Raw genomic sequence first — 18,552 nt, 5'->3', positions numbered from 1 at the left:
CCCTATAAAATACTTTCTCAAGGGGGGGAAATGTACATTTCAGTTTGTTCTGCTGAAGTATATCACTTGGCAGACATTTTAATGAGGGTTCTGTTTTATTCCTAGACAAAACCAACCTACTGCATATATTACCAATCTTCCAGCACACCCTAAGATCTCTGTCTCATTGGACTTATTTTTTTCACATTGTATTTAAAGTAAAATTACATAGGAACCTGTAATGCTGCAAAGCAAAAAATTACTAGAAAGCACTCCAAATAAGTCCCATAGATATTTTTGGATGCTATAATAACAAACATTATCCAAAAGGGATTTGTTGGAACAGAAAGAAAACAATATATATTGAGATAGTTAAATCTAAGAAAGCTGGTTGATGTTGGAAGCAATTTCACCAGTTTGCCCTCCGGTCAATGGACATTTTAGGACTGTCCACATTTGATATGGCCACCATGACATAGTTTCAAAATGTCCAAGGCTGCTCATTAGTTTAAAAATGGCTAGCTGCTGTCTAGGCCAGGGGTAGGGAACCTTGGCTCTTTTATGACTTGTGGACTTTAATACCCAGAATTCCTGAACCAGCCATGCTGACTCGGGAATTCTGGGAGTTGAAGTCCACAAGTCATAAAAAAGCCAAGGTTCCCTACCCCTGGTCTAGGCCAATGTTTCTCAATCTCAGCAGCTTTAAGATGAGTGGACGTCAACTCCCAAAATTCCCCAGCCAGGCTGGCTGGGGAATTCTGGGACTTGACGTCCACCCATCTTAAAGCTGCTGAGGTTGTAAAACATTGGCCTAGGCTATAGAGAAAAAATGAACAAAGAAGATGTATACATTTCCACTACTTTGTTCTTAGCTCGTTCCTTGCAGCTAAAGGTTTTCCTTCTCCGTGGATACCATTTCTCAGAAATAAAGAGATGTATACAAATATGTAGGTCTCTTGGGATTTGCCGGAATAAATCAAAATCTTATGAAGATGTTCCTAAAGAGTTGGCAGAAGCTGAACAATGTCATCCAACAGCTTGGTTTATAAACTGTGGGAGGTGACCCATTGTTAATCTGCAGGGAACAGAACTGTTCTACAAATACTGGACTTCACTAAGTTTAAACAGGAGCCAATGCTAGCTTAGGACATTGAACATGATCAACATGTATACATACTGTTTATGTAGTTTTTGAGAGCTATTGCAGCTGTTGAGAGACACAAAAACCCAATTTTTTTATTTTTTGCTAAACTATAGTCAATGTTTCTAAAACTGGGTCTTCAATTCCCCTGGGAGAGATTTTGGATTCCCAATAACAACGTGGGATGTTCTGTATAATCTTTACCTTTTCTAGACCCACAAATTACCATCTCTCTCTCTTGTTAAACAACATTTTAGGGGAAGGCCTTGCAAAAAGGAAGAAAAAAAAACTCCTCAGAGACAGGATCTTGAGAATATTAAGCCCACACCAATTCAGCACATAACTGCTGTCCCTGTTAACTTTCTCCTATTTCCTGCCAGACGTTCAGACAATAAAAGAATTTATACAGCTGGACGTATTCGAAATAAAAGCCAAAAGCAGGGTAAGAACCTTGAACGGCAACACAGACTTTAGGCATCTTGGCACATCTTGAGATCCAAAAATCAAACATGAAATGGATTTCAATCAGCATGTTGTGTAATAGGCTGTTTTTAAACCCAGGAATCTCCTGAAGAGTCGTCTCCAGCTTTGGGAGACGGCTCTATTAGCGGGTTTGAAAAACGTGAAAAGAAAAGCTTGGAAGGTTGGCAGGTTTGGGTTGGTTTGCCTTAAAAACTCAGCGCTGGTAGCTTTTCAGTAGCAAAGTTATGAAACGTAGGAACCATAGGGTGAAAGCCAGGAAGGCTGTCGTGCCTGCAGGAACTGAGGACGTGGTTAAAAAAAGGGTAGACCTAATGATAATAGATCTAACCATGGTTTCTGCGCCTTCTTTTGTGTCTTTGGATGTTGGATGAAGCCCTCTTGAAATAGATACAGGTAGTCCTCAACTTACAACGTTCATGTAGTGACCGTTCAGAATGACAATGGCCCTGAAAAAGAGACTTAAGACCAGCTTTTATACTTATAAGCTAGCAACATCCCCACTGTCGCATGATCAAAATTTGGGCGCTTGGCAATCGGCATGTACCTATCTATGCTAGTTGTATTTTTGACAGTAATCACCAACTGTAATCTTCCTGGCCCGCTCCTGACAGGCAAAGCCAGATTGTGCTATTTAATGATCAAGTGATTCATTTAACAACCGTCCAAAAGGTTGTCAAATGGCGCAAAGCTCACTTAACAACTGCCTTGTTTAACAACACACATTCCAGGCCCCGTTGTGGTGGAGGATTACCTGTACTAAGTAAAAAGATTGTGAGGTGCCTTACCTTGGCAAGCTCCTGTTCGTATGTTTGGAATAAATCCCCTTCGGCAAGGATGAGGCTGGGCTGGACACATTTCACAAGGGTGACCCCATGCTCTCCCCACCGTTGCGCAACAGAGGGTTTTTGTGCACACGATCCCACTGAGCTGCCCCTGGCACATCTGGTTGGACACCAAGGTGAAGCACGGCCCTGTCCTGTAGTCTGAATTACAGCAAGGACACCTAGTCAGTATGACATTTGGAGTGAATTAAGTGTGAGGGATTCAAAGATACATTAGTCAGCCTTTAGTCCGGCGCATCCCTTTTTAGATCTGCTCCTCCTGATCCCAGACTGAGACACTGAAGCTGGTGAGTAGCCAAAGTCAGTGAATAAATCAAGTCCCTTAAATTGGGGCAAAGAAAAGTCATAGTTCAGAAAGCATCACGCAAATGAGGGAATGGCAGTAGGAGTCTCTTCTCTTTACACGCATTGTGTTTTCTTTCTTTTCCTTATTTGCACTGAGCCAGCTGACTTTGGGAAAGGTATAGAACAGGGGTCCACGACCCCCGGTCTGTGGGCCAATAGCAGTCCCCAGCCTGTTGGGAACTGGGCCGCACAAGCAGCGGGTGAGTGTGCAAAGCTCCATTTCTTCAAGTGGCAGGCGCATGCATGAAACCATCCCCTCCCCCCCCCCACTGCCACCGCTGCTGGTCTGCACAGATGGAAAAGTGGGGGCCCACTAGGATAGAAGAACCACTGAAGAGGGGTTTGGACAGGGGAATACACAGTCCAGAGATTGAAGGAAGCATGAGAAAGAAAGTCAAAACAACCCTGCCTTGATTTTATTTAGTATAAGATGAGACAGAGAGAAGCTCGGACTATTCAAGATTCTGTTATTATATCCTGCAGCAGGAAAATAGCATTCTTGGATTTCCTGCAGTCTTTCTTTGTTGAACTGGCCCACTTCAAAAGACTTACATATCCAGAACAATCAAGGAGAGAATCAGCCTAGGGCTACACGGCAGATGTGGCCAAACCCCTGCATTCAACACTTCTGAATTCCATCAGTTACCATAGTTTGGTTGCGGCACCACACTTTCATTGTGTCAATTTGTCAAAGAATGAAATCTCTCATTTTTGGCATAGGCAGCTCATTTGGGAAACTTTGAGTAAGCTCCAGAAACCTGCATTGTGCAGAAGAATTGGTACCGTAGTATTAATGATCAACAGAGGGACATTTTGATAGTGGTGCATAGGCTACTTTTTCACCAGAGGCACTATGTCCATGCTGCAGAAGCCAAGGCAGCCTGGTAACTCAATTGTTGTTATCAGTTTTAAATCATTCCACTTGTTCAACCTGAGCTCCATCAAAGTGGATCGTTGCTCAGCTAATAATGCTGACAGTAATAACAGAAGTAAAACCACTGTGGCAAAAGAAAGCAAAGATAGTGCCAATAGCAATAGGTTCCTTGGGTGCAATGCCAAAATAACATCGGCATTGACAAGATCAACCATCAGTCAACTGCAAAAGGCAGCTTTATCTGGAACAGCTTACATCCTACGACAGGGGTCTTCAAACTTGGCCCTTTTATGACTTTGTGGACTTCAACTCCCAGAATTCCTCAGCTAGTGTGCCTGGCTGAGGAATTCTGGGAGTTGAAATCCACAAGTCATAAAAGGGCCACGTTTGAAGACCCCTGTCCTACCACGATACCTCTAACACCATCAAACAACAACATCTACCTATCCCAGGTCCTAGGGAACGGACTTGATAAACGTGCCAAATCTAGTCAGAACATCTATCTGACTATGTGGGAAACCATAATAATTCAATCAATCAGAACAGAGGTGGAAGGGACCTTAGAGGTCCCTGTGTGATAAGTTGGGACGAGAAAGTATCATTGGTCCAAAATCATCCAATGTGCTCACAAGCTCTACGGTCAAGTCAATTCTTAACTTATCTCTCCCCTGTCCAACATCTTAACTGTCACACCATACTGATACCCAATATTTTGTGAATCAACCACGGATGTCTGAAAATAATTGTTTACATCTCCAAGCTACAATTAAAGGCAGCCAGGCTTGGCCAGTAATCTATGACGTAATGTATGAACCCTACCAATGAGTTATTTTCTGCCTGAGGCTCAGTTCCTTTGGGATCTTCCCATTATTAACCAAATTATTTGCCCTTTCCAAACCACAGTAAGAATAAGAAGCCAAATTCTTTCTTTCTTTCTCTCTCTCTCTCTCTCTCTCTCTCTCTCTCTCTCTCTCTCTCTCTCTCTCTCTCTCTCTCTCTCTCCCATTTAAGTAGGCCTCAAGGGCAGCAACTTACAAGAAAATAGATTAAGAGCAACTTTTAGAAATACACAGAAATAACTAGTGTATGTAATTGTGGGCAAAACTTTGTCTGTCGCTCAAGAGGACGGTGTGTGGGATACAACTACTTTGATTTGTTTACAGTTGAGCAGACTATTTATCTGAGAGGTGAATCAAACTATGTCATTAATAAAATATTATGTTTTGTTCCATTATCCCACTGAAACAACAAAACGATGGTAGCGCCAAGTTCCATCTCTGGCACATGTACCGCAACTCCATTTTTCTCCTATTAAATAAAAGCCTTTGTCACTGGCCTTTTCACAAAAACCATGTGTGGCACAGAGACAATGCCCTTCTAATGAAGGTCATTATGAAGACTGAACATTCTTCCCTCAGTTCTTGGTACTTTTCCAGACATTTATACAGGATAAATCTCAGTTCTCAAACATATTTGCATACCAGCTACCTAGATTTTTGTGCTGTATAGCGCTAGATGTAGGATGAAAAGGCCTGAATCAACATCAATGGAGATTCTCAGTCAGCCAGGTCATGTATTTGAGCTTCACTTCGGTATCTGTCTTTCCAAAGAAGTTAGGGTTGATTTGCTTTAGGAAAGTGACTCTGAGTAGTTTACAAATAATCATAAAATCCATGCAAAATAGATGCCTCATCTTAACCCTGATAAATGCTTTCTTGTCGCTCCCGCCTTACTAAATACATTTAAATTTGCCCCCCTAGTGTGTAAAACTCTTGTTTCCAGCCTTAAAGGATGAATAAAGCCTTGTACAGATACCGCTATATCGTTAGACCAACCAAACTCCTGGCTCTGTGGTTCTTTTCAAAAGGGTTTCAGTTTGCTCACTATAGTTATCAATGCTTCCTTTTGTTCTGTTCTGCTTCGCTTATTTTAATCACTATAACATGCCTAGGTTTTTTTTTTTACACTGCAGAATCACTCGTCCATTGTTGTCGATTGTTGTATCGCACAGATAAATGCTTTGGGAGAGTTCAGTCTTCCCTAGGGTGCCAGCTAGTCACGCACATCTGCTCCTTTAAAGTTGTGTCCATTTGCCGAGCACTGTTAAAACACTGCTTTAAAACATATCTTGTTTAGAAACCATCTAGTGGAATTCAAGTTGGTGAGTTTCCCAAAGTTTCCTTAAAGAGGATTGATTAATGGATTGATTATCTCAGAGGTCCCCAACCTTTTTGGACACCAGGGACCAGTTCCGTGGAGGGAGGTTTTTTCCGCGGACCGGAGGTTGTGTGGTTTTATGTGCTGCCTGCATCTCGCGGATGGGGCTTTGCTTGTTTGTGCGGACCAGTTGCTGGCTTGTCGTGGCCTGGTACTGGTCCATGGACCGGGGGTTGGGGACCCCTGGATTACCTTTTGGGCCACCTCCAGCTGGGAATTCTCCCAGGCATTTGCAGCCTGGAAACTTACACACAAGAGCCATCCTCTGACAAACCATTTGGAACTAATTATCCTCACCCGGACTGTACAATCAGTGACCCAGTAAGCTGAACGCAACCTCGAAGGCATTTGTGTGCAGTTGCCTGCCAGATCTTTAACAACACTTAACTCAGGTTTTTTGCAGCCCTTAACAGACAGCAAAACAAGAGGCTTATTGAGAATCCAGTTGGTTGCTGTATCAGAGCTTGTGATCTGCATTTGTGCAGGAACGTTACAGGCTCTAAACAGCCTTCCCTTCCAATCCTTGTTATATCAGTTATATCCCAGCTTTGGGGTGTTCATGCTATGTCAGCTATTGTACCACTTTTTTCTTAGGTTTGATAGTGGTCTGTAGGAGAGGTTTATGATTTTTTAAATCCCTTCAGGATACTTTTACCATTTTATTCATGAATATAGATGTGTAGGAGAGACAGAAAGAGGGACAGAGAATAAGTGTGTGTGTGTGTGTGTGTGTGTGCGCGCACGCACACAGTAAATATCTGCACATTATTTGTATTTTATATTGCCATGCCAAGTTTATACTATCCAGTTTAGTAATTTTAATTTCCTCTTTTTCTGAGCTCTTAGCCTTTAACATATTCTGACTTAATATATTGTATTCTGTCTTTTAGCCAATTTTTTTTTGATCTGCATGTACTTTTCATAACTATCCTGACGCTGTCAATTTAGCTTTGGGTATTTTGAATATTTGAATATCAATTCTTTTGTGCTGGTTCATGACCACGATGAAGTAATTTATCATGTAGCAGGCCTGGTTAACCTTGCCAATATTCAAACTGTAGTCGAGTTCTTTGCATTCAGCATATACAAGGTTGAAAAATATATAGCTATTTTTTCCCCACTAAAGATTCAAGATGTGTCTTCTAAATATCCCCCTAGTGAGCAACGGTGGAAGATCTGAGACTTCCTTTCAATCAGAAACTGGCTTTCTGCTCGTTTTCGCGGAAAATATTTCAAAATCCACATCCGAGAGAAAAAAAAACCTGTATCTCTTCTAAAATCTATCTTGCGTCTGCAGTTGACCCACTTTGGATGGTTGCAGCTGGAAAGTTCTAATAAAAATAATATTCAAGAATGGTTTCTGAAATGATTTATGCTGAGGGCTCAAATCCGACACTTAAAACTAGATCTGTAATAAAAAGGAAAGCTTTCAGTTCTGTCCTCACTAGCAGTCCAGGCGACTTAAATAGTTTTTTTACCCTTTCTTTTTTGTTACAAAAAATAATACTGTACAGAAGAAAAGACACAAATAGTTTCCCAAACAGCATACGGTATCTATTACCTTTTAGACGTGTGAGATCTTCATTAATGGAAAAAAAATCATGCTGCAAAGTTATAAATGCCTTGACTCCTCCTTGCTGAATACAATGCAACTGTACATTTTAAAATGTACAGTCAGCACACACAGGATTCTGATCACTAATAAACATTCTTTTACATAGAGTACAAAATCGTCCTGTTGGCACTTGGACAGATGAACAGAATATAACCACCCAGAAAGGAATAACGTGTATTTTGGAAGCTGAAGTCCCAAACTATGGATGCAGAAAACAAACATTCATAGATTTCAGTAGAAGATAATATCTGTAGCTGAACTGTAGGGTTTTTGGTGCTCTTTGAGCGTGATTGTCTTTTTGCAGGCATTTTATTACCCAGCTAGGTCATATTAAAGGTAAAGGTTCCCCCGCACATGCGTGCTAGTCGTTTCCGACTCTAGGGGCCGGTGCTCATCTCCGTTTCAAAGCCAAAGAGCCAGCACTTGTCCGAGAACATCTCCGTGGTCATGTGGCCGGCATGACTAGACGCCAAAGGCGCACGGAACGCTGTTACCTTCCCACCGTAGTGGTCCCTATTTTTCTACTTGCATTTTTACATGCTTTTGAACTGCTAGGTTGGCAGAAGCTCTCTTGTTTCTGTACAGTGGCTTGCCTTGTCAGGGTTGATGGGAGTGTTCTTGACGGCCCTTTGATTAGACTCTTGTCTACTCCTTTATTGTTTTTATTGCTGTTATTTAGTATTAATTTTTATTGTTATCTAGTATTGATCTTGGTGTTATCTAGTATTAATCTAGTGCAGGTTCGAGTCCCACCAGGCTCAAGGTTGACTCAGCCTTCCATCCTTCCGAGGTAGGTAAAATGAGGACCCAGATTGTTGGGGGCAATAAGCTGACTTTGTAATAATGCCGCTTGGGGGGGGCGAAAGCCCTAATAAGCAGGCATATACATAGAATGAAGGCTATTGCTAAGCACATTGATTTGTGCTTTAGATTGTAAGCCACCCTGAATCTTTGGAGAAGGGCGGGATATAAATGGGATTAAAAAAAAATTCTTGGCGTTAATCTCTGCTTATCTGGGGGAGTTGCTGATTCTTTTGAGTGGTATGTAGATGTCATTTATCTCTATGTGCCTGTTGATGGCTGATTGAGGGGGAGCCACTGATATACGAAAAATCTCTTCTATTAATAGTGCTGATGCTGAAGCTAAGTAGGGCTGAAGCTGGTCTATCCATGAATACCTCCTCTCCAGGTATGTACTTTGACACCGATAGAAGAGAATATCCATATCCATTCAAAACTGTTTTTGTTCTATTTATCACCCACCACGTGGAACCATAGGATGTACATGTACATTAGAACATTGTAGGGGAAGAGAAGATATTTTTACAGCATTGTGACTATTCTGATGTGGTTTCAACTGCAGGTACCTAGTATGTAACACACACACACAGAGAGAGAGGGGGGGAATTAATAAGATGCAATAACGCACTGATAGATGACATTTTGTAGCCCACACCTGGCAAAAATACAATCCAATTGTTGCTGAAACCAGGCTACCAAATCACAATAAATCACAATCACGGTAAATTAGTTTCCTTCATTGTGGTTTGTGGAATAACTTCACAATGGTTGGGTTCACACAACACACTAAATCAAAGAAACTACTGTATATCAGCTTAGCAAAGTGTGAGAATCCGTTATGCCCTGAAAGGCAATCCTAAGAGAAGTCAAAAGTCTCTGGACTGATAAAGCAGCCAACTGTCTGCAAAGAAATATAGCTCTTTAATCCCAAAAGAGTTGGTCAAGCCATTTAATTTCTATCAATGCAAACCAATTCCGCAGATCTCCAAGACAGGCATTTGCAAACCCTGCAAACCACCATCCTAGGCATTATTATAGAGGATGTGCCAAACTTTCAAGTGGAAGCATTAATACTTCTTAGTCCTTGAACTCAATCATAAAATTGATTTGTCACAGAGATTAAGATGCTTTAGAATCTCAACATGTACAATCAGCCTTTGGCTACACTGCAGGAGCCATCGTTGCTGCTTTGCGTATGGTGATGACTGATGGTGCACAGCAACACAAAACATTGCCAGAAAAGAACAGAGACATAAGGTAGTTCCAGGAACACAGCTGGAAAGCTGAAAGGTAGTATAGTAGCTAAGGATCAAGGCAGACACACCAAAGCTACTGAACATACAATTGCTCCTTTGCCTTGTTTTAATTCCGTTGCTTGAAATTTGTGCTCAGCCCAGCTCCAAACCTGGAAGCTAAACCAGAAACCAGGTTAACCATAGGATGGTGTGGTTGGAACCAAACCAATGGATCCCTTCATGCTGGGAACAAAATAGGAAGCAGCTGGAGAAGACAATCACACCATCAATATGCCCTGCTTTGTTTGCTAGGCTAAATGTGTTGTACAAATGCAATCAGAACCATTTGTAAACCATGGCTGACAAAAATTAACATTTTCTGCTCAGTTTGTGGCTCAGATCATGGTTTAAACAAACCACCATAGTATGACATGTAAAACCAGGCACTGACCACTATTGGCCTGAATTTTCACCAAGAAACTTAGTATCTAAGCCCAATACATTTGCACAGGTAGGTATGCTCCAGGTCAGGGCTGAACAACAATGGGACACTTCATGTCCTGTGGACTTCAACTCCCAGAATTCCTGAGCTAGCATGGCAGTTTATCTTAATCCTAACTCTACTGCATCTTCATCAGCCTTCATCAACCAACTCTCACAAGAACCCCTTGCGCTGGCAGAAAAATCTAAGATACATTTCAAAAGATTGATGGTTCTCCTTCACACCATGTGTGGATCAGGTTTGTAGGAGCAAATGAAGTCGAATTTGTTTGTCACAAGTCCTCACCTACCCTGCCAAGAAACTGAACTGACTCTACTGGTCAAGCCAAGAGATGTTTTAGCCAGGGCCAAAATCCAGAATCCTTGTTCTAACTGAAAACAAGGCACGCGTGTCAACACACTTAAAAAAAGAAGAAGAATTTTTCATCCGTTGCCATGACAATTATTTCAGTGTACCAGTGAAAATACGTGCAACATCTGGAGCTAATGGTGCAATGAAGTCGCTCATAAACTGATCCACTTAATATGAACACAGAACATCAGCATTTAAGTTTTGGGTGGAACTCTGGAGACATTAAAACAGCCTTGGGACCAGCTCTTAAAAATTCACAGCCCTCAGAGCCAAATGAAGGAACAGGTTCAAGAAAGTTTCACTAACATATTTGCATATTTATATAACTAATTCCAGCCCATTCTGTCTTTTCCGTGTCCTTACAAACTTTAAAATTTTATCTGAGCACATGTTACAATTGAAAAAGTAGATGCAACTGTAAGACTTCAAAGGCTTAGATTATTCAAACAGGATTTCATTCAGAAGTGTGCAGTGTTTAATTCCAAAGGGGGGGGGAAAAGAAATGTTTGCTGTTTAGCTATGGAATTGCATGTCTTTCTTTGCATGTCATTTTTTCCCCCAGATTTGCCCTCCTGGTATAGACAGATAGTCCTCAATTTACAACATTTCATTTACTGACTGTTCAAAGTTACAACAGCACTGGAAAAGTGACTTCTGACCATTTTTCACACTTATGACCATTGCAGCATCCCCATGGTCACGTGATTTACATCTGGATGCTTGACAAGTGACTCACATTTATGACGGCATTTCAGTGTCCGGGGGTCATGTGATCTCCTTTTGTGACCTTCTGACAAGCAAAGTCAACGGGGAAAACCAGACTGACCTAACAACCATGTTACTAATTTAGTATCTGCAGTGATTCACTGAACAAATGTGGCGAGAAAAGTCGCAAAATGGGGCAAAATTCACTTCACAAATTTCTCGGTTTGGGCTCAATTGTGGTCGTAAGATGAGGACTACCTGTAACGGAAAAACTGAGGAAGTAGAAAAATATATCAGTTAACAGGGCTGGGACAACAGAGGAAGATAAACTGCAATTGGCCTAAGAAAACTTTTTGAAAACTCTCTCTGCTAAGGTTTCGGGGGGGGGTGGGTTTCACTAGTAAAGGTAAAGGTAAAGGTTCCCCCGTACATGCGTGCTAGTCGTTTCCAACTCTAGGGGCCGGTGCTCATCTCCGTTTCAAAGCCGAAAAGCCAGCGCTTGTCCAAGGACGTCTCCGTGGTCATGTGGCCATGACTAGATGCCAAAGGCGCACGGAGCGCTGTTACCTTCCCACCGTAGTGGTCCCTATTTTTCTACTTGCATTTTTATGTGCTTTCGAACTGCTAGGTTGGCAGAAGCTGGGACGAGTAACAGGCGCTCACTCTGTTACGCGGCACTCAGGATTCGACCCGCCAAACTGCTGACCTTCTGATCGACAAGCTCAGCGTCCTAACCCACTGGGGGGAGTTTCACTAGTTACAGTTTATAAAGGTATTAGCATGAATCTTCTCCCCTGTTAACCACCACCCCCCATATCATTTCCTATGCTGAATTTCAGCTCAGTGGCCAGTTGGTCTATTTCTAATCCAAACCACTGAGAATTATTCTTGGGATATTTTGTGTGCGCTGTGTGCAAGGCACATTCCTTAGGACAACTCATGCAAACTCAATTAGATAGCCTAATTAGTTTTCCAATTCGTTAGAGTCCCATGCGTGCATCTGCAGAGAAAGATGCACTTTTACAAAGACAGCCTTTGCAAAAAGCCTTCGCCTTCCAAAAGGAAAGCTGAAACGAGAAAGAAATTAGTCTGGCTTGCCTTTTTGAAACCCAAGGCTCAGAGCCCAGATTTACCGATCAGTCAAAATGGCAACTAAGTTCGGTTTGCAGCTCAGACAATTTCCTAAGGAACGTCCGTCAAACGCAATGTAGATTTTGACTCCTGGAGACTGTTTGGATAAGTTCGTGCAGTTTACTGGGCAAGGTTTTTCAGAAGCGGCTTGCCATTGCCTTCTTCCTAGGGCAGAGAGAGCGTGACTGGCTCAAGATCAGCCAGCTGGCTTTCTGCCGAAGGCAGGACTAGAACTCACATTTTCCCAGTTTCTAACCTGGCATTTAAACAACTGCTCTGAAGTGGCTCTCATAATCAAGTAACAAACTAAAAAATAAGTACTGTAAAACAGAAAAAAAGAAAAGAAAAATTGCAACTGCAATTCCCATTTTTATCACTTGTGAGCAAAGAAGATAACAGAGATGCAGCAGTGTTTCATTTGTTATTATTTCTCTCCTCTTTTTTTCAGAATAACCATCCTGAAATGGCTAACAAGAGATCTAAACAAATACAATGTATGTTATTTGAGAAGCATACAAAAAGCCAGTACATTTCTAAAATCTCAGACAGAACTTACAACGGCACTGGCCGCTTTGCACACTTACGACCGTCGCAGCATCCCCATGGTCATGTGATCAGAATTGAGACACTGGGCAACTGACTCATATTTATGGCAACTGCTCTTCGTCCCAGGGGTCATGTGATCAACTTTTGCGAACTTCTGACAAGCCAAGTCAATGGTGAATCCAGATTCACTTAACAACCGACTTACTAACTGCAGTGATTCATTTAACAACCGTGGCAAGAAAGGGGGTATTATTAATTAGTTGATGTAAGATGGTGAGAAATAGAATATATTCAGATGGATAAGATGTGTATCCTGAACATTAGTTTTTGGGATGAATTGTGATAAAGGGAACTGTGGTTATTGAAAGCTTGGAAATTATAAATATTAAATGTTAAATTTAAATATTAATAGGAAACTAAAAAATGTGGAAAAAACTAAGGACATTGATTGTCTATAAAGACTGAATGTTAAAATAACCAGGGTATGTATAAACTAAAAATTATTGATACATGTGAGAAAGTTATTGATATAATAAGAATTGCATTAGTTTAAATGAGACAATAAATACTAAGGGGACAAGAGAGGAAATATTTAATGTAGTAGTTTGAGACTTGTACTAAAGATACTTGTATGTTATTGAATTATCAATTAACTCAGCCGCCACATTGCTTTTTAAATATTTAAATGTAAAATTAGAAAATCAATAAAACTTAAAAAAAAAAAGAAAGAAAGAAAGGCGGTAAAGTGAGGCGCAACTCAATTAGCAAAAGTTTAGCCACAGAAATTTTGGCTTCAGCTGTGGTCTAAGTCGAAAACTACCTCTACAGTAGGGAGATTTCAACTTAAAAGTCTTTTAAATTCACAATACTGTGAATTTAGACATTTATCTAATACACTCTCCAGGTTGTTTGCTGAATGAGAGATAAAATGGAGCAGCCGAACATGTTCGAAACATTTCAAATTTGGGAAAGAAGGAGAAGGGGAAAATAGAGGGATGTGAACTCCGGGACACCCTGCAAAACATACATTTCTTATCAAAAAGAATAGTTTATTCATGTATGCTGTACGTTAGGGCAATTATTACTCAGCTTCTTTGGAGACCAACCAAAAGGACCCCACCCACTTTTACAGTCTACTGTAATCAACTGAAGAAAGAAAGGTTCAAAAGCGAACACATGGCTGGTCTCCAAACCACAATTCCAAGACTTAAAAGCGTTATAAGACTACATTTGTTACAGGGATAACGTAAGAGCATAAACCTTGATCTTTTATATATAAGCCCTGGTTTCCTCAGGATTGCTTAATTAATAATGATGAGTGGGGCTATGTGAAAAATTCACATTTCACGGCAGGCTAAATAACCGATTAATTTAGAATGATGCCTTCATAGGACGTATTAATCTGACAGTGATTTGTTTTCTCAGCTTAACGTCTTTTTGAAGGCTCCTGACAAAACACCAAGCTGAAAGAAAAGGACACGAAGGCCTAACGGACAAATGGCAGTTCCTTAAAATTGCAAACATCCTCATCCTTCTTGCAATGCCTTGCAGCGTTCAATCTTCCTGCCAAAGAGAACAAAATCTGCTTTGACTGATTAACAGATTAAGGATTTATAAGTAACCACCACCGACCAGTTTATTTGGATGGTTTCTTGTAGCAAATATAAATCAAGATGCAGCAGAATTCAGATTGGCTTAAGGACATAAAAGGTAAAGGTAAAGGTTCCCCCGCACATGCGTGCTAGTCGTTTCCGACTCTAGGGGCCGGTGCTCATCTCCGTTTCAAAGCCGAAGAGCCAGCGCTTGTCCGAGGATGTCTCCGTGGTCATGTGGCCGGCATGACTAGACGCCAAAGGCGCACGGAACGCTGTTACCTTCCCACCGGAGTGGTCCCTATTTTTCTACTTGCATTTTTACGTGCTTTCGAACTGCTAGGTGGGCAGAAGCTGGGACGAGTAACAGGCGCTCACTCTGTTAAGCGGCACTCGGGATTCGACCCGCCAAACTGCCGACCTTCTGATCGACAAGCTCAGCGTCCTAACCCACTGAGCCACCGCGTCCCTCTTAAGGACATACAGTGTCTGAAATTTGGGGATACGGTAAAACACATCAAACATTGGCTAGATGCAGGTAATTCTTTAAATCATTGTTTGTTTAATAAGCTACAGGACGAGCAGTCCTCATTTAGCGACTGCAGTTGAAACTGGTAACTCGGTCCTTAAGTGAGGTGCTAATTAAGTGAAACCACAAGCATGCTTATGATCTTACTTAAGCTTTCCTTTTTTATGTAAAGCAGAATCTGCTGTCTCAATGAACAGCCTGGTGGCCTAGTGGTGAAAACGCTGGCCTCCCACTCGGAAGGTTAAGAGTTCAATCCCAGCTAATGACAGATGTTTCTCTCCTTGGGCGCCAAGAAAAAAATATCTGCTGTGAACTCCGCATAGGCGTCAGGAAGGGCATCCAGCCGGTAAATGTTCCAGTCACCCCAACTCTACATCACATTAAGGGATTACGGTGTCGTAAAATGGTTTGGGTGGTGTTTTTTTTATCTGCTGTCTTACAATATCGTTGCAATAGCAAAGGAGACTAACTGGAAGGTATTAAAGGCAAGATGAGGTCACGCTATAACGTTGTAAATGGGAGATGAGGGAGTCTCCCAAATGCTTGCCAGCAAGAAGTATGTTCAGCCAATACAGTAAGAAAATAAATGCAAACTACTGAGGCTCAATCAACAAATACCCAGACAGTGTAAACATCTGGGAATCTGTTCTTGTTCTCTCAGGTCATCAGGGGAACAAAACTAAGGGTCCACCCAGCTTAGCTGTTTTAAAGCTTTGGCAGGACCGAGGGTTCCCCCCTCCCTTCTGCACAGAGAAGCCAATCAGAATGCAAACTATGGCTAGTAAAGGTAATTTATTTATTTATTTTAATTTCTCATTAATAGTTTGTAACATAAAACACAAAAATACAAAAGAAAATAGTAGAAAAAACAGGGGGGGAAAGGGTGGGGGGGGAGAAAGAAAAGGCACAGACTTCCGATTCCCTATGGTGCAGTAGAATAAGACAATAACATCAAACCTCAACTTTTTACTTTTACATAATAGTATAAACTGGCCATTTCTAGAACAACAAGCCTATCGAATTGGCAAAACCCCAAATCAAAGTTTCATATTTTTTTCCCCCACCTCAAGCACAAAGTCCAGTAAAGGTAATTTATAAATCCTTTCTAGTCTTCTCCCTTGGTGAATTCAGATTGCGGCGAGGGGAAGGGGGGGCGGTGTTGTTTCAGTTAAGTGTTATTTCATAAATTACAAGTGGCTGCTAAACCGGAGAAGCAAAACACGTGATGACTTACTGTGATGGGTGAACCAGACTGAGGGAAAATTCAGCCAAAGATGATCAAGTGCCCTGTTATAGATTTTTTTTTTTTTGCTTTGCCTATCCAGCAAATTCAGGAATTTCCAAGAGAGGTGTCTTTTTCTCTTGCAGACAAAGATAAAAGGCATATTTCTTCACATAAACAATAGAATAACACAATTGGAAGAGACCTTGGAGGTCTTCTAGTCCAACCCCCTGCTCAGGCAGGAGATCCTACCTACACCATTTCTGACAAACGGCTGTCCAATCTCTCTTAAAAGCCTCCGGTGATGGAGCACCCATGATTTCTGGAGGCAAGCCATTCCACTGGTTAATTGTTCTCACTGTCAGGAAATTTCTCCTTAGTTCTAGGTTGCTTCTCTCTTTGTTCAGTTTTCATCCGTTGCTTCTTGTCCTGCCTTCTGGTGCTTTGGAGAATAGCTTGATCCCCTCTTCTTTGGGGCAGACCTTCAGATATGGGAACACTGCTATCATGTCACCCCTAATCCTTCTTCTCACTAGACTAGACAATTCCTGAAACCGTTCTTCATATGTCTTAGCCTCCAGGCTCCTAATTATCTTTGAAGCTCTTCTCTGGCACTCTTTCCAAAGTCTAAACATCTTTTTTATATATATTGTGGTGACCAGAACTGGATGCAGTAAAAGACAGAAGGTTCAATTTTGTCACTGATTCACAGAGAGAAATCCAAAGAAAAAAATTACAGGATAAACCATGACAGCTCAGACATTCCTCAGATCTTATGGATAGTCATCAATTTCCAAAACCAATTGCCTGGCTTATTTCAAACCTATTCTGTAAAGAAGAAGGGAACTCTAGTCCTTCATCACTATCTTCAAAATGCTTGTTCAGTTCAAATGCTGTTCTGAGCCAAGTATTTAACAGATTATGTAGATGCAAACCCAAGTTTGCAACAACAACAACAACAACAACAAAAAAGAGCACAGCTGGGAGCTGCAGTTAACTAATTAAGTCCCAGACCAGTATATCTATACGATGTAGATCTTGGCAAATGTATATTTTGTGCATTTAGATTTTAGTTAAGCATTTGCATTACTTTAAGGGTGCACGAGAGCTAGTCTGGTATAGGGGTTAAGGCATCAGGCTGGAAATTGGGAAACTGGGAGTTCTAGCACCAACTTAGACACAAAGCCAGAGGTGACCGTAGGCCAGTCATTTTCTCTCAGACCTAGGAAGGAGGCAATGGCAAATCACTTCCAGAAAACCTGGCTTTGAAAACTGAAGGGACTTGGATATGGTGACAAAGCCTGAATAGCAATGTCAGGAAACCAATTCTGTCTCTTAAGGACTTGATTGCAGTGCTGTGATTCACGCAGAAACCTACAGTATTCGGGTCACAAGATTGCAACCGCATTTCATCTTTGGGTGTCACCGGGATGAGGAATGGATGCCCACAGAACCGCCATGTTCTCGCCTGCCTTCCACCAGCAAAGATTTCCACGCCGGGCTCTGATGCAAGGCAGATTGGAAGCATTAGATTATTTTCATATGACTAAAGCTCTCGAGGAGACAAGGTTTACAATGTCACAAATCATTCAGACGTAATGTTGGAAAGCCTTTTGAAAAGAAAAAGTCAAATAATGCTCAGGCATAATCCTCTCCTTTTTCTGACCCATGGTATGGAAATGACTGAAATTCCTCTCATCGTTGTCAGGGATATTCACCGATTTCCGTGAATATCATTGCCTAAGAATCTGGGTTTGGGACGCAGGTAGTCCTTGACTTATGGCCACAACTGAACCCAAAATTTCTGTTGTTAAGTGAGACATTTGTTAAGTCCTGACAGTTTTCCTGACAGTCAGAACAATTAACCAGTGGAACAACTTGCCTCCAGAAGCTGTGAGTGCTCCAACACTGGAAGTTTTTAAGAAGAGTCTGGACAGCCATTTGCCTGAAATGGTATAAGATTTCCTGCCTGAGCAGGGGGTTGGACTAGAAGACCTCCATGGCCCCTTCCAACCCTATAATTTTATGTTCCATACCTGTTTTCTTGGACCAGTTCCTTCCAAGAATTTGGCCACTTACTGTGGTGGCATCTTCTGTTGGCTACCACAAAGATGATGAGGTCAGCCTATTCTCCAAACTAGCACCTGAAGGCAGGACAAGAAGCAATGGATGGAAACTAAATCAAGGGGAGATCCAGCCTAGAACTAAGGAGGAATTTCCTAACAGTGAGAATAACTTCACCAGTGGAACGACTTGCCACCAGAGGTGGTGAATGCTCCAACACTGGAAGTTTTTAAGAAGAGATTGGACAGCCACTTGTTTGAAATAGGATAGGGTTTCCTGCCTGAGCAGGGGGTTGGGCTAGAAGACCTTCAAGGTCCCTTCCAACTCTATTATTGTTATTGTTACTAAGTGAGTTAAGGTCATTTTACGACCTTTCTT

At 41.5% G+C, this 18,552-nt stretch overlaps 1 protein-coding gene across 1 annotated transcript in view; it reads right to left on the bottom strand.

Moving 5' to 3' along the window:
- Window positions 1-18,552, bottom strand: part of FBN1 (fibrillin 1) — a 168,262-nt gene that overhangs the window by 104,745 nt on the left and 44,965 nt on the right. The window contains exon 8 of the mRNA XM_081337040.1: window positions 2,389-2,586. Within this exon, the coding sequence (XP_081193166.1) occupies window positions 2,389-2,586 (198 nt within the window). The remainder of the gene's footprint in view (window positions 1-2,388; window positions 2,587-18,552) is intronic.

Source organism: Vipera berus (assembly GCF_964194415.1).
Source record: "Vipera berus genome assembly, chromosome: 12".
Classification (NCBI taxonomy): Eukaryota; Metazoa; Chordata; class Lepidosauria; order Squamata; family Viperidae; genus Vipera; species Vipera berus.
The sequence above is the reverse complement of the archived record's forward strand: the minus strand, read 5'-3'. Positions and strand labels throughout refer to the sequence as shown.